Below are 16,526 nucleotides of genomic sequence, written 5' to 3' on the forward strand. Positions count from 1 at the left end.
CTGGCGTTGCGGCTCAGTTGGAATAATTGCATTGAAGGGGTCGCATGTGGTGAGCAAATCTGATAATTGTCTACTAAAGCCTAAGCACTCTTTGCCAACGGAAAGGCCATGGATAGACGTGCATAAGCTAGGAAAGGTAAGCTAAACAAAACTAAGCAAAAACAAAGTCACAGCCGAGCGAAACAATGCTTACGTTTTAGTAGACAATTCTCAGAATTTCTGTAGCTTTTTTGGAGGCGAATGATGGGTTGCAGGTATAATCTATACCCTAGAAGCCTATAATTTGCAACAATAGGTTAAATGGCAACCGAATATAGCGTTTACACAATGACTCAACAAACGCTAAAGCGAAACAGCTTTATTTATACAGCTATATATATATATATATATATATATATATATATATATATAAGTTAGGAAATTTGCAGGCGCAAGTGGGAATCAGCTAGCGCAAGACAGAGGTAATTGGAGATTGCAGGGAGATGCCTTCGACCTGCAGTGGACATAAATATAGGCTGATGATGATGATGATTGATGATGATGATGATGATGATGATGATGATGATGATGATACAGCTATTTTGTAATTACAGCTGGACGGAAGCAACACGCTGGGGGAAAATATCGCCGACAATGGCGGCTTGAGAATGGCTTTCAAAGTAAGTTGCATGTTCTTACCAATTCCCCTGTTCAGATTTCACTGAATATGCCAAGTAAGTAATCCACATAGGTTCAACTAGTTACACGCTCAGTATGTCTAGAGCAACGTTGTCTAGAGTGCGACAGTCATTCGTCAATTATGAACTCCAATTGGTGGTTTCAAAGGAATCGGCAATTTTGTTAAAACGAAGCTCTCTTTGCGAAAGTATCCCTCTGTGCTTCCCTTGCTGACCGTGGCTGCCTGCTGCTGTTCGTGCTTTCTCGCCGAATAGCTCACGCTCGATGATGATTTATGGGCATCCCCTTCGAAACGTGGCGGCGACAAAAAGTCACCTAGCCTGCTTGATTTATTCAGCGATGCTGTACATATTCTTCGTTCGAGCATTTTTGTATACATCTCTATATTTTTTAAATGCGTAAGCATTTCTATGGTTACCCAACGAGAAAACTGTCCGAGAGTCCGTCCGTCCTTCGCGCAAGGCGATCTCTTTGAATATAGAGCCAGCAGCAATGTTTTACCAGTTAAGTTGCTCACACTTTCTCTTACATTCTTAACAAAGTTATTCCTCGGAATTTTGAGAATGGCAGCCCACAAACAAATGTCATGAAACAAAACATGAAACAAATGTCATGCCGTTTATGTTAAATCTTCTCAAACTAAATATTAAAAGTGCCAAACAAAAATTTACGGTCACTTTAGCATACGGCAAAGAGGCTGAAGGCGAACGCCTGTGCACTCAAGATACATTCATTCAATTACTTGACATTCTTATTTGAATGCATTGTTACTTCTTATTACTTGTTTTTTCTGACTAAAGGTTGCAGGTTAGAGTGCCTAAATTGTCGCTACTTTAATTAATGAACTATGTCTTAATTAACCTTGCCATAACTAACACCAAAGGTCGTGGGTGCTACTTCCACCAACGGTCGTGGGTTGGAGGGCCTTAATTAACTTCGCCTTAACGGCAAAAGCGGTGGGTTCGAGTGACTTGATTAGCTATATCTTAATTAACACGGTGACGATGGTGACCCGCGCGCCATCAGAATTGTTGCGCGAGCGTTGCTTGCTTACTCATTAAAGTGATGACGAAGGTGACCCGCGCACTATCAGAATTGTTGCTCGAGCCTTGCTTGCTTATCATAGAAGACGATGACGACGGTGACCAGCGCACTATCAGAATTGTTGCGCGAGCGTTTGCATATAGACGATTTCGCTCGCGCGATAACAGCAGCGATAGTGCGCTCCCAAGAAACTTCCGGTCATGGGCCTTATTAGTCTACTGTGCCGGATCACAAAGCGCACTCCTTCTAATCTATATCACCACCACTGCCTTCCTTGCTCGCCATAGTTAGCGGACTACGGCACTTGAGCCAACCATGAAGCCATCCAGGGCGCATGTTTGTAAACAGCGAAAAGGTCTATAGGTAAGACACGATGCCGGGTCGGTGTAGTAAGTAAATTACAAATTCGTGCACAATTTTGCTTCGACGACATGGTTTTCACTCAAGGACGTTGAAGGTCGACTGAAGGATGAGACAATAAGGCTTTCGCCTTTATAACGAAAGATCGGCCCGCGCAAGAGGCAGCGTTTCTACCTGAACGCGCACCTTCGTGCATATATAGCGTTCACCGCCAGCGTTTCCCGGTAAACATTACGGTTACATTAGCTGCAGTTGCCGGGAAGCGTGCGAAGCAGTCAAGGATCTTTGAATGCTATCGCGTTCCACTCTTTTCGCCAGCTCTGCAAGAATACGACGACGAACGCGCGAGCAGTGGCACGAGCGCGAGAGGGCCATTATGGGAATGCTGGTATGATCAACGGCATCGGAGCCAGCTGAAGGAAGAAGAGGACGACGAATGCGCGAGCAGTGCACGAGCGCGTCTCTGTGACCGCGCGACGTGTGCAATCAGGCACGCACTAGGCACACCTTTAGTAAGCCAGAACTGTAGAGCAGCCGTGGCTTCGGATCGGAACATTATCAGCGCACCTGACGCCGCCACCTGCAGTAGTTTGCTTGCCTCATTAGTTCACGTTGCGCCGCCTTCCACAGCAGTTCGTGTCACCCCAGCGCTGTCGCATTTGCCGTAAAGGCGCCAAGACGACCGCAGCCGCTGAGCAGTGCTATAGGATTACCAGCAGTAAGCACTCAACACCCCGTCGTTAATACTTACGCATCATTCAGATGACTCCCTGAGACGATTCTACGTAATATTTTTCTTACTCGGCTGTGGGTTAGGCTACGGGATAGCGGTGCTGTCTAGGAGCGATGGCTCAAACTACTTCGCCCGCAGCAATGAAAGGTAGAGAGGGAAGTCAGCCTGCGCATGCGGGTCGTTGGCCGCTGATGGAGAGGCGAGGTGGCCGCGATGAGACTGGGGGTGATAACCTCACCTTGCGCATGCGTTGCTCCGCCTGGCAAGCACTGGTCGGTCGCATCTGCGCCTCGCAGGGGAGGTCGGGTAGCTCATACAAATGGCACAGAAAGGCAGCTTGCCTCCTTTAACCTCTATAACGCTGGTAGCGTTCAAAGGGGCATTGCATTCTTCGGCACCATGAATAAAGGGTTTGATTTCACTTTGCACTTACAATGAATAAACACGAACGCACGTTTCAGCGCTCCTTATGCATTTACTGAAAGCTGCGATGTAAATAGATTCCAACAGGGCGCGTTGGGCTGCTGCATTTTTTTCTTTTGAATTTTAGCTGAATAATTGAGCTTGGTATTCAGTGGCTGAATTCCCAAAGCTTTTCGCTTGTAAGTGAACTCTGCCGCCACCTTCGCTCTTAATGAATGCAATTTTTTTTTTCTTACGCCAAAAATTCCGGCCTAGGAGCTTTTTTTGAGTGCGAGCTGCAGAAGTCCAACTTAACTGGCTCATTGCTGGTCAAAGCCAATACCGCCGAGAAACGGACAAGCTTTTGTTTGGTAGCCAAAAAATAAAAGTAATATTTTTATTTGATTACACTTGATTCATGAGGTAGCTAGAGACAAAGAAGAAGCTCGAGAACAAGTTAAGGACCGCACAAAGAGCGATGGAACGAAAAATCTTAGGACTAACGTTAAGAGACAGGAAGAGAGCGGTGTGGATCAGAGAACAAACGGGGATAGCCGATGTTCTAGTTGACATTAAGCGGAAGAAATGGAGCTGGGCAGGCCATGTAATGCGGCGGATGGATAACCGGTGGACCATTAGGGTTACAGAATGGATACCAAGAGAAGGGAAGGGAAGCGCAGTCGAGGTCGGCAGAAAACCAGATGGGATGATGAAGTTAGGAAATTTGCACAAGTTGGAATACGCTAGCGCAAGACAGGGGTAATTGGAGATCGCAGGGAGAGGCCTTCGTCCTGCAGTGGACATAAAATATAGGCTGATGATGATGATGATGATGATTCATGAGGTTGGTTTCCCTGGGCGTTCATAGATTTCCCAACACTCTACGCCAGCATTAGAGTTCGAATGAATCAAGTTTCTTTCTTACTTCAACAAGAGTTATAAAAGGTTCATTTTGCCCCATTCTGGTAGATTTCCCCAACTTCTTGATAGTTATAGTGATAAGGACTGCAATGCCATATAGTGACGCAACCGAATAACGTATCCGAGTAAGAGCTCTGGTAAGATGAATAGTTTGTAGATTGAAAGGGAAAAAAAAAGCGAAAGGTTGAAAGGCGCCTTCGTTGTGACACATGCAGAACGCTATAGAATGCTATCGTACGTTCAGCAGCTTCATAGACATGAAATCCAGAGAAACAAATATAGAGTTAAAACTTGGCGGCATTCAACCCGAGAAGTGACAGTTTTAAGTAGACGCGTGCTTCGCGCCCTCACCGCCTGGCATACCGAGACCGCAAACGCATCCTGTGTCGCGGCCAAAAAACCACAGTAAACTATTACAGCTCTGAGACGCGCGGGCTTTTGGGAGCCTGGATATTTACCTCAAGGTAGAATCGACCTTGTTTACCTGCTGTGGTCGAGCACCTGGGCAAGACTTCCCTTTTCCTGCCGCCCCTATCAACCAGTGGCGGCTAAAGATTTATGACTGATGGCATGGTAGTTATAACCAGCCGCCAGGAAGGCACATCTTCAAACACATGTACTCACTAACAAATCTTTAGTCGGAAGTTAGCGTTTGTGCTTGTCATATCTCTTTTGTGCCCGTGGTATCTGCGCGCTAAAAAAGCTTGTTTATGAAACCAAAACTACAAGCAATTGGTGGAGTGAATCTGAGCCGTTTACGGGCAGCGTCCGGCGGTTATACGTGGGGCAACGTTCGGATAAATTCTGGCCAATGTTAGGAGAAACTGTTGACCAACGTTACAAAAAAAAAAGATATCTTAAGATAGCCAAAACTTTATTCCCGAAAACAATTCGGCTGTGAACCCGATGCGCCGGCTCAGTGGCTATGGTGTCGTACTGTAGTCCACAATCGACGTCATGTGTTCGACGTCACGTGTTCGACTCTGGGCGGCCGCTGCAGCCGCGTTTTCACAAGGGCAGAATCGAAAAACTTTCGCGCACTTTGATTTAAGTCAAAGAGCCCAACATGGTCATAATTAATCCGGAGCCTTCCACTTACTGCGCCCCTTGTGTACTGCGCCTCTGTGTAGCTTCTAGTTAACATCCCTTTCTCCTCCCTTTCTTTGCTCCTCCTCCTCCTGACGTTAAGCCACACCATTGTTTTGTAGAACCTTGCTGTCAATAAATTATTGTCGTGATAGTTTGATGACAGGAAATTCAAAGTATTGGCTTTCACGACATCGTGTCTTAACAAGGCAGCAACATACCCTTTTTTTCCTTTGTTCAAGATAACGTATAAAATTTTGTAGTAGTGCAAATATTTTCTGAATTACTTGGCAATGTATCAAACATGAAGTCCTTCGTGCCTGGACGGACGATTGAAATACATTTGTTGTACCCTTATATTATTAGGAAAATAATTGCAAAATGTTTTTTACAGGCGTATACCACTCTGCATAACGACACCCGGTTAAAAAGCCTGGAACACATTTCGGGAAAGAAGCTTTTCTTTATTTCACGGGCGATGGTATGAAGCCTTGAATTCGTATGAAGCCTAGAGGTCTGTGGACATTATTAGTTTGATACAATGAATATATATATATATATATATATATATATATATATATATATATATCATGAAAGTAGTTCTTTGGATCCGGTGCTGCATAAATTAAAAGAAGTGCAGGCGCACGTAGAAAAGCAACAACATTTATATTCGACGTTCCGGCCGGGGTCCGGCCTTCATCAAGAGCCCTTGTTGAAGGCTGGACCCCGGCCGCAACGTCGAAATGAAATGTTTTTGCTTTTCTACGTGCGCGTGCACTTCTCTTATTATATATATAGCGTGTCGGAATTTTTCATTGGGCCAAGCGTATTTAGAAAGATGAAAAGCACATCACGGTTATCTTCGGAGTATTTCCCGAAAAGTGTCGGTCGGCACCGACGGAGGCTGTTGGGTAAATAAAGCGCAGATAAAAGCAAAGTGGTGCTTCTCATCTTTATGTATATATATATATATATATATATATATATATATATATATATATATAACTCATACTTATCTTATCCAGACCCGGTGCAGCCTACGGACTCCTGCTTCACTCAGGATGCAGATACAGTATGATCCACACAGCCCAGCCCAGTACAGGCGAGTATAAATTTTCAGAGAAATATGAAAACTATGTGTGCCACTGTCACAAGGAAAGTTATTTATGACTTCATTAACAGTGCTGCCTTCAGACACACACACACACACACACAAATATATGCGTTTGTGTGTGCGGGTGCGTATATATGTTCGTAGGTTCGAATCCTTCTCCAGTCCACTACATTTTGAGGCTTGTAGTGGCGCCCGACATCGGCAAAGAAAAAAAAACCGAGAGCCAGTGGGGCTATACTGGTCTAGATGCAACCAAGTTAGAAAGGTCCCCTAAGCTTCAACAAAGGCACTCCCTCACCAGAACAGAAATTGGCCTCCCTGGTGCAGTATTCGGAAACTACCTCACTCATAACCCCTGCAATGCAGGCGCGAATCAGCTAGCGAAATGCAGGGGTAATTGGAGATCGCAGGGAGAGGCCTTCGTCCTGCAGTGGAAATAGAAATAGGCTGGTGATGCTGATGATGTGTATGTTTGTGAAACGACTTACACGTGCATTTCAACAATTCAGCTGTGAACGTACGAAGGGCATTATATTTGTCAAATTATTTCATGGACAGCGCTGATGGGTCGCAAGCTTTATTCCCGAATAGAGCCTTTTCTTAAAACTCGTAGCCAGCATTCAAAACTTCCTCTTGATGTTGATGGAATTTGACCACCAGCACCCGAAGCCAAGCCTTCATCATGTATTCCCTTGTAGTGTTTTCTCACCTAGCCTTTGCGGGACCAGTGGATGATCACACAGACAAAGCTGCTCGAATGCCACTTCAGGAAGGCCACGGTATTTCCATTCCACTTCCCAGGACAGAGACTGCAAAGCAACTTCACCACCGGCCACGCACACTCTCGTCAGCAGAATGGAACGCCCGGAATATAAGACTACGCGATCTGGACCCTTCTCTGCAGCTGCGACCTCCACGCACGGCTCCATGGTTTCTGTGTCGGCTGTGGTTGGGAGTTCACTATACACTAATCGCAATGAGCAGCAGGGTTGCGTGCAATGTCTGAGGCCATGAAGACAACATCAATATTTTTTTAACCAGTATCTTCGACTTCAACCACAAAGACAAGCACTATCTAACGAATTGCAGCCACTCGCTGTCCGTACAGGAGCTACTCGGACACCGTCCCCGTCGCTGTGAAGGCACCACAAGGCTGTGAAGGCATTGACGTGTTTCTGGAGGCAGCTTTCGATGTGGGCGCTTGCAATCGGCATTTGACTTCCAGTCCGCGCACGTGCGCGATTTCACCACGTCTTTCCTTTCCTCTCTCTCTCTCTCTCTCTGCCATTTTTCTTTTTCCCCATTTCCTTCCCTTAGCGTAGGGCAACCAACCAGCTGCTATTCTTGTTAACATATCCATGCCTTCTCCCTTTCTTTTCAACTCTCCCCCTTCTAAGTGCCGTTTTTTTTTTCTGGTCTCTGCTTTGCCGAACACGCATTGCATTTAGCGTGAATGGTTACTTTCGAAGAATTCATGATTATTATTATTATTATTATTATTATTATTATTATTATTATTATTATTATTATTATTATAACAAGTGTTACACTTTCAGAAGCACTGGCGTCAGATTGCGTTACAAGGTCAAACCCGCTAACAACGAAAACCCTCGTGGGAGAAGTATTCGCTATCACAGGAGTTCGTTATAAATGCACTCGCCATCAAAACAACGTTCGGCTTGTTTTTCTACCTGGAAACGTGTAACTATAAGGTCTGCTACAGCGTACCAAACGTCACAATCAAAGTTTGTAAGTCTGTTCATATTCTAAAGCCTACCTAGCCTATCCACAGTCTACCACCGCAAACGCGCAGCTGAATCGCAAGCTACCTATTTGGCCCGTGTGAATCTCCACGCAAAACATCGCTGCATTTGGGCGCTGTTGGTGCTTCCGTAGAAGTCGATACCACCGTTGACGGTTGATTATTTGTACTAGAAGCCCAATTATTCAGCGAAGATTTATTTCGTGCAGGTACGCCGGAATACTCAAGCGAGTTATCCCGAAAGTTTGTCGTGAGCTCCTATTTTTGCATCGCGAATGTTAGTGCGCCTACATTCGAATGTGGAGTCGAGCTATACGTTAATCCGCATGTCGGCAATCGTAACGCCGCAACACCAGCTGTTCATCACTATATGTACAAACGAAATGGTTATTAGGTCGCGTCACTCGTAAAAAAAAAACAATTTCTGTGCGTAACATTATGAACTAGGAGTGTTAAACTGTGCATCTTCATTCGATTCAGTAATTGTAAGCTAGAAATTTCGCGTACGCCTACTCTTCTTGAATCAGCAATTTTCACGGTACCGAGTGAGAATAATATTTAATGTGGAAGCAGAAGAAGGGGAGGTCACATAATCACCGTATCACCCAATATAGATCTAATATTTGGACCAACTCCTCCGATAAATGTTTTTATCTTTGCAGAATAAATGAACCATTCAAGAACATGGCAGCTTTCGCCACAGTGTTCAAGTGCAGTGTTGGTTCCGCGATGCATCCCGAACGAAACAAGACGTGTACTTTATGGTGAACACGATGTAAAGCATGGCAGTACTATCGACTAAAACACGAATGCGTCAGCCTTGCGGTACAATTCGTTAATAAAAAGCTGATTCCCTCCAAATAAAATTGTCTGTCGTATGCTGAGCCTGTAACGTACTTATAGGAAATAAAAAGGAAAGAAAAAAAAACTTTATACCGTAACGACGTGCAGAAATGGCTTCACTGAACAATAGCGCTGAATGGGTGAGTATATTTCATAATTATGTTGCACATGGAAAGCTATTGTGCACGAAAATAAACACAGCAGATCCAAAGCACACGTTGGAAACCATGTGAGTGGAAGTTTCAGTCAAACAGTTAGGTATTCTATATAATCGACACCCTTTAATTCGACCTTGGTTAATTGGACTTTTCGCTTAATTCGAAGGCGCTGAAATATTCGAGCGAGAACGTATAAATTGTTATGTGAGAAAAAAGTCAGAGGCCTGCGCGGCACACGCAGCACAGTAACAGCGTAAGCTGTAGGAGCAGTGCCATTTTCGGCAGCAGCACGCCCTAGAGGTTCTTCGCTGCAAAGTCTCTTTGTGTCATTTTCACGAGAACCAACCGAACTGTCCACCCGGCGTCGACGGTGAGCTGCTGGCTTGAGCTGCTCTCCGCACAGCAGCCCGACATTGCCTGGTTGCATCAGCACGTGTAGCTCTACGATTTGCTTCTTCAGCAGCGGTTCGTACCTTGCGAGGAGGCGCCATAACCTATACGGAAGAGTAGACACAGGTATCGACAATACGCGGCGCACATGTCACAGACGAAGACGACGCTGCAGCTGCCTGCTGGTGATGATTTATTAGTATCTCTCTTGAAATGTGGAGGAGACAAACAGTCGCCTAGCCTGCCTGATTTAATCATGCATGCTATACATGTTTTTGATTCTAGCATTGTTTGTATATATCTCCTTATTCTTACTTTTCTTCCTCATCATTTATCTATGTACCTTGTACCGTTACCTATGCAACTGCTACATGGCGTGCCACCTTGTACACTATGTACACATTGTACATATCTACACATTGTACACTATGTCACATTGTACATTAATATGCAACCGCAATGCAACTGTGCACGCATCAACACTACGCGGCGCACATCTCACATCGCGTGAATCCTCGGGCGCTAGGACGCATGTATAGGGCTTGTTTGCGCAGCATCTAGCAAGCGCTGCGGAAACATGCTGCTGCTGCTGATGATGATGATTTACTGGCATCCCCTGTGAAAATGGGCGGTGACAAATGGTCGCGTAGCCTGTTTGATTTATTGAGGTATTCTTTACATGTTTGTCATTCTAGCATTTTTGAGTGCGTCTCTTTAATCGTCTGCTCTTGGTTGCGCCGCGTAGTGTGAACAAAAACTGCTCCTGGCGATGACGTCTCTACGCGTTGCCTAGCAACCACCGAGCGGAGCGCCGTCTACTTCGCCTCATCTCCATGCCGAGCATATGTTGCCTTGACATGGGACGTTAAGGAGAGGGAAGAAAGAGAGAAAGAGAAGCAAAGAAAGAAATAAAGAAAGGAAGAGAGAAGGAGAGAGAGAGAAAGAGAGCGAAAGAGAGAAATAAAGAAAGAAAGAGAGAGAGCGAGAGAAAGAAAATCACCAGCCCCTCTCCTGTTGAGAAAATGGGGGTAAGCGAAGGTTGTCGTGTGTGTACTTGACCTGCTACTTTCCCTTCCGTTTCCTACTACTTTTCGCTCCCTTTCGTGGTACTTTTCGTTTCCTTTCTTTCTACATTTGTTTCTCTTTCGTGCAACTTTTCCTTCCGTTGCGTTGTACGTTTCCTTCCCTCGATGCACACGTTTAATAAACGTTTATGTTTTATTACCGTGACCTGTCGTGAACTTTACGTTACCCTGACGAAGCTTAGATACACACACGACAAGCTTCGCTTACCCCCATTTTGTCGACAGGGGAAGGGCTGGTGAATTTTCAGGTTTCTGTTACTGTTTCGCACTTTTAATAATCAAGTCTGAGAAGGTTTAACATAAAAGGCATGCGATGTCAGTGTTTTGTTTCATGTCATTGTTTTGTGGCCTGTCATTCTGCAAATACCGAGGAATAACTTTTTCAAGAATGTAAGACAAGGTGTGAGCAACTTTAGAGATAGAATGGTGTGGCAATATAACCCGCATTCACCTCATGTCATATAGCAAGGCGTGGCATATACATATACCTGAATATATACGGAAAATTTTCGCTCACGGGACGCCGGTGCCCACGCCTAATCGGCGGAACGTGTCACGCGGAAGCGAACACCTGTATCCCTACTCTTGACTTACTATATTACTTTCCTCATTTGCTGTGAATATCGACATCTTGTTGTGAGGCATTCAAATATGCACGCATTGCTTACACACTTACAACAGATCTTCAAACGCCTTATCAGGTCTATGCTTGTGATTTCAATGAAAAAGAAACTCCCAAAATATCAAATGTCATAAAGCAGAAATAATGAAGCGGCTTTTCGAGCTAGGCGCCAAGCGTCTGATAGGGTCAGGTCATTATGACACCTCTCGAAATGAGAGGCTTACAACGGGCTTGGCTACCCGCCTAAAGCCGTTCCTCTGGCCGTAACGTGGAAGACATAAGCGCCTAAATGGACCATACTCCCCTTCCTAAATTAGTTTATGCAGCAAGCAACGACCCTTCAACTTCATGACCATATATATATTATGTGTAGGGCTGCGTGTGCATTATGCTTTTAGTCTGATTTTAATTCCTATTATGATAACGCGACTGCTACTCTAAACGCAAACAGGCTAACAAAAATCCCGCGACATTGTCAACCTAACTTAATTTAGTATGCACTGGCAACACGGCAAGCATGTTCCAAGGTTCTTGTAAATAAAGAGCAGCAAGAAGAGACGTGTCTCTCTGTCTCTTCCTTTTTTAACGTGTTCTGTGCGCCACTTTTCAGACTAGGCTAAACCACTACGCGTTCGACAGCATTGCCTTAAAATACCGACCTCGTGTACCTTTTTATCATGCATTGAAATACGCACGAGTACGTAGAGCAATCAACAAACTCATTCACCTACCTCCTAGACTCAACGGCGGTAAGGATCTAGACGTCTTTGCATCACCCCCTCGATGCCGTCAATAATATTACAAAAGTAACAAACAGCGCGTCGGCGTATAGCCACCCGCATAAGTGTCAAAATATAACACTCCTGTTAAAAAAACGCCGTCCGTGTCTCGTAACTCAAGGTATAGAAGGATCAAGTCGCTATTGGTTCGCAAGGAAGGTAAAAATGGCTAGCACTGGCATGGACCTGAGGACGTTTAATATCGTGCCGCATTTTTCAAGGCCCTGCAAGGGCCCTTGTTAAACGTTTACACGCTGGTGTTATGTCAAGCACAGTACACGCAACACAGGTTTTCAGAGCCCTCAGGCGCTGTTAGCTATAGCGGATATCCAGTTACATCAATATTTATTGCGCGTTTAGCCTTCTCAATAATTCAATCGAAGTGTGCCGAGTGGTCCGCTTTAGTCTCCATCGATCTTAGTAGCAGTCCACCTACAAGATTTGAACGAGGTGCCCCTGGTATGTAATGTGTTCTACATTCTGGACATTCTTGATCTCTAAGCATTGTTTATAATGAACAAGAATTGTTTAACAATAGGTTTACGTTTTAATAAGCACATAATACGGTCCGATGATACGCTATTCGTCATGCATCATGTATAGTAATATCGTTAAGAAGAAAGCTGTGGCTGTTGGATACGACTACACCGCGAGAATGGCTATAAAGGGCGCCAAAATGTACAGACGTTCACAATAACATTACAATCTCCGGCAGGCGACAGCGCTTTCACGCACGCGTATCTCATCGTAAACCAGCTGCAACGCAAGGGATGGAATAAACGACCCGTGAAAAAGGTAATTAAAAGCCAAGCAAACTGATCAGAACCTCTCATGCAGTTTTATGTAGCTTCTGTAGATAAATACGTTCCGCAGTCTTTTCTTAAGTAACAGAAAAAATGTTGCCAAGTTTATTGTCGCGAAACCAAATAAACTTTAAAGATTAGTGCAACCAACACACAAATAATTTCAAAGTGTCATTAGTATACAGCTTCTGTGACTGTGTTGTTGTTTTGTTTTTTGTTCAAGGGCGAATGGACAGGACGCCTTGAATGTTACGGAGAGAAATTGGCAGGTTCATTATGAACGCTCCATTACTGGGTGTAATTCTGGTGCTTGCAATTCCACAAGCAGTTGTAGTAAAGCACTCTACAAAGAGATTGATCAGAGGTGAGTATAAGGACTACTGCTTCATTAACGCGTGTTGGCTGACCATTCGGGTCAGATTTACGATTACAATGGGCAGCGCGACAAATGCATACCTGTTTTGTCGTTTTTTCTCTACCTTTATCTGTCGCGCGTTACCTGCAGGTACAGACCCTACTGTATGTTCTACTTTGTTCTTTGAGTTCCTTCAGATTTTAATCAAGACTTCTTATATTTCCCATTATTTCGCGTGAAGAGGGAGAAAATGGAAGTCACGACCGATCTATGCAAAATAGAGCATTATTCACAATTTTAAATAGATCATTTTAGATGAGCCGCACACGTGCAAGTGGCTGCAAAAGCCGGCACTTTGACCAGTTGAAAACCGGCTGCGAGTAGAAGCAACGAATAAAGAGACGAATGATTCATGTTATAAAAGTACAGTTCCCAATATTCGACCATATATCTATAAGTATATTGACATGCGCAGATGTATCTTTTATTTTTAAAGACGATAGTCTTTCTTGGGGAACTTAAACGCTGAAAATTTGGTCTGTCTGTCTGTCTGTCTGTCTGTTGGTTTGTCTGTCTGTCACCCGATTCAGCCACCCGGCCAAAGTTGGACCACTTGCTTACCGCCCACACTACTTAAACTGGTACGGCTGTTCATACTTATGAACGTTATCGATCACAAAGTAAATATTACGCATATCTGAGGCGCAACATCACTAGGTAAGTATTAGGAGGTGTGTTCCTTTAATAGAAAATACATAGATACGTAACTCTAAAGACCCTAGTTTCTTAAGCTGCGCTGAAAATGCCATGCTATGCGCGCCGACGAACGACGTTCCCCGACTGCGCGCCGACGAGCGCCCTCTGCCATGGAGGAAGGAAACCCTCTGCACAAGCTCATGTTTCCCGATGTATTGCCAGATGGCGTCCATGTCTCGCGCAGCGCCTCCTCAATTTTATCAATGCCAGCCAGATGCGGCCGATTCAACATAAAGGAAGCGCTGTCTGAGGCAGGGAAAAACATAAATGGCCGCTTGATGAAATAATGCGGTAAAATGAAATCTGTTCAAACAAACCTTCATGCCAGGACGGAAATGGTACGAGAACAGCATCACGGGTGGCCGCGGATCAGACCAGCACTCATGTAGTACGGCCGGCAGAAGACTATCGTCCTTCGACGACATTTGCAGCGAAGCACGCAGATACGCGGCAAATTTTTTTTCTCGATCTCATTCAGCTCTGTAACTACTCAATCGAAACGGTCATTTGAATCGTTTTTACGGTTTGGATGATGTTTACATTACCTCGCACAGTCTTATGTGGAAGCTTTAGAAAGAAGGCAGCGTTCCCCCTTCTGTGGCCCTGCTGGCGCCCCAAGGGGAGAGGTAAGTACTACTCGAGGCAACTATCGCGAATAAGTTTGTTATACGAAGGGAGAAAAATAGTTGGAGCTTGCTCCTCAAATCGAGTTAAACTATCGCGCACTACTTGTATTAAGAATGTAATCCCAACTCGCTCAGTACACCATGTTTCTGAAAAGAATTGGGAGGGAGCATATGCCGTCCTGCATATGCATATGCATATGCATGCATATGCATAGCATATGCATATGCGTATGAAATTCGCAGGCGCAAGTTGGAATACGCTAGCGCAAGACAGGGGTAATTGGAGATCGCAGGGAGAGGCCTTCGTCCTGCAGTGGACATAAATATAGGCTGATGATGATGATGATGATGATGATGATATGCCGTCCTACAGTATGTTTCGGCAAAGAAACTGCCTAGGGCACCACGTATCCTCTTCTTCGGGGTCTATGCGAGCATCGACTCTTGGGAAAAAGCCGCTCTATGGTTTCTTGACCTTCCAAGGCAACTTTTGCGCCGTGGTAGCCTTTAGATATGCGGTAGTTGCGATAGGCCCTCTTCAAGCGCCCTCCACAGATCTCTCCGCTCCAGTCTCCGCGCGCTCATCGGCTTGAAATTACCGCTTGCCTATCATGTCACGTGGTGAGGGCCCATTTCCTTATGTTTTATTGCGATAGCAATTATATCGACACTCAAGGCGCATTCCTGCCATCGCCGTTGACGTCGCCGTAATGTTCCGCATGAAGTCCAAGGGCGATAAGATCGTCGCCGCGCGCCGTACGCTGAATGTGCGAGTGAAAGCGTGCAAGGGTGTGTCAACGATGGCGGCTCAATCTCGCGTGCGTGAGGGGGGGAAGTGAGGATGAAGCGCGCCATCTTCCGTCGCGCGGAAGGCATCGGGGGGAGGAGAAGAAGGGGGGGGGGGGGTTATACACCGGCGGCTGCTGAGAATGGCACGGCCGCGCAGGCCCTATCATCAAGTCGATCTGCGATATAGGGACATAGTGCACACGAAGCTATCAGCACTCAGCTCTGTGTTTTAGCCGCTTTGTTCGCGTTGAAGCGAGAGACAGCACCATGGTCAATTCGTTCGCTGCTGCTGTCTCGCTTTTTCCTCACTTCAGCGTTTTGAAAGCGAGTGTCCGCGGTCATCGAGTCATATGTATTCATGTGTGCTTGTGCGCCCATGACACCATGCTTGCTAATTTAGTTCTCAAACGAGTGTTCACGAGTTTATACGGCCGATAAAGCTACTATGAATACTTCGTATAGCTGTCTGATAATTTGCTATCGCAAAGTGGCAGTTTCGCCCGCAATGCTTCGCCTTTCGGGTGAAACTGCCACTTTCTTTATGAATAGGCTCCTAGTTATTTTTTTCTTGTTTCACGCTGGCGCACACCGCTCCCATGAAACGTTACCCAAACATAACAGAAACCATTACATAGTAGCTTCGTTCGGCTATATAAGGCTGCTGTATGGCGTATACAAAGAGGGTTGCCGAGAGAAGATTATTCAAGATATCATTTTAATGTACCCTCTCAGAAATTCTCCAAGGCTGTCTCCAGATAAACGACAACATGCGCAATAGGCTTTCGGATTCAATCTGCTAGTGGCTGCAAATTTGTTTGCTTATCTGAAATTTGGGTGAGTTTTTCACAATTCATACTTGACCTAAAGCGCAAAAAACGGGGACACAGAAGGAAAATGAAACACGACGAGCGCTACTTCAAAGTAAAGTTTATTCTCGAAAAAACACGGCATATTTATCAGTCGACACAGATCAAAAGCAAAGTGAATCATTGCGTAAGCTCCACCCCCCCCCCCTCCTCCCCCCACTGTTTTTAAGAAAGTTGTAAAAGTTAACCGTCATGTGGCTATGCTCAGAAAAACAACAAACGGAAAGCTCCGAAAGCGGAAAAGTTATAGAAACAGTCTCTGACACAGGCCTTTATGATCTGGCCTGTGTTTATTGCGCTTTAACTCAAGTATGAATTTGTTTACTTCGTACGTAAATACATAATGCCGCTTGA

At 45.0% G+C, this 16,526-nt stretch overlaps 1 protein-coding gene across 1 annotated transcript in view; it reads left to right on the forward strand.

Annotated features, from left to right (window-relative positions):
- The window catches only part of LOC119432756 (neprilysin-4-like), a 42,128-nt gene extending 33,168 nt beyond the window's left edge, over positions 1–8,960 (forward strand). The window contains exons 16-19 of the mRNA XM_037699912.2: positions 594–659; positions 5,619–5,705; positions 6,250–6,326; positions 8,763–8,960. Of these exons, the coding sequence (XP_037555840.1) occupies positions 594–659; positions 5,619–5,705; positions 6,250–6,326; positions 8,763–8,868 (336 nt within the window). The 3' untranslated portion in view covers positions 8,869–8,960. The remainder of the gene's footprint in view (positions 1–593; positions 660–5,618; positions 5,706–6,249; positions 6,327–8,762) is intronic.
- Positions 8,961–16,526: the final 7,566 nt, after the last annotated feature.

Source organism: Dermacentor silvarum, chromosome 11 (genome assembly GCF_013339745.2).
Source record: "Dermacentor silvarum isolate Dsil-2018 chromosome 11, BIME_Dsil_1.4, whole genome shotgun sequence".
NCBI classification, from domain to species: domain Eukaryota; kingdom Metazoa; phylum Arthropoda; class Arachnida; order Ixodida; family Ixodidae; genus Dermacentor; species Dermacentor silvarum.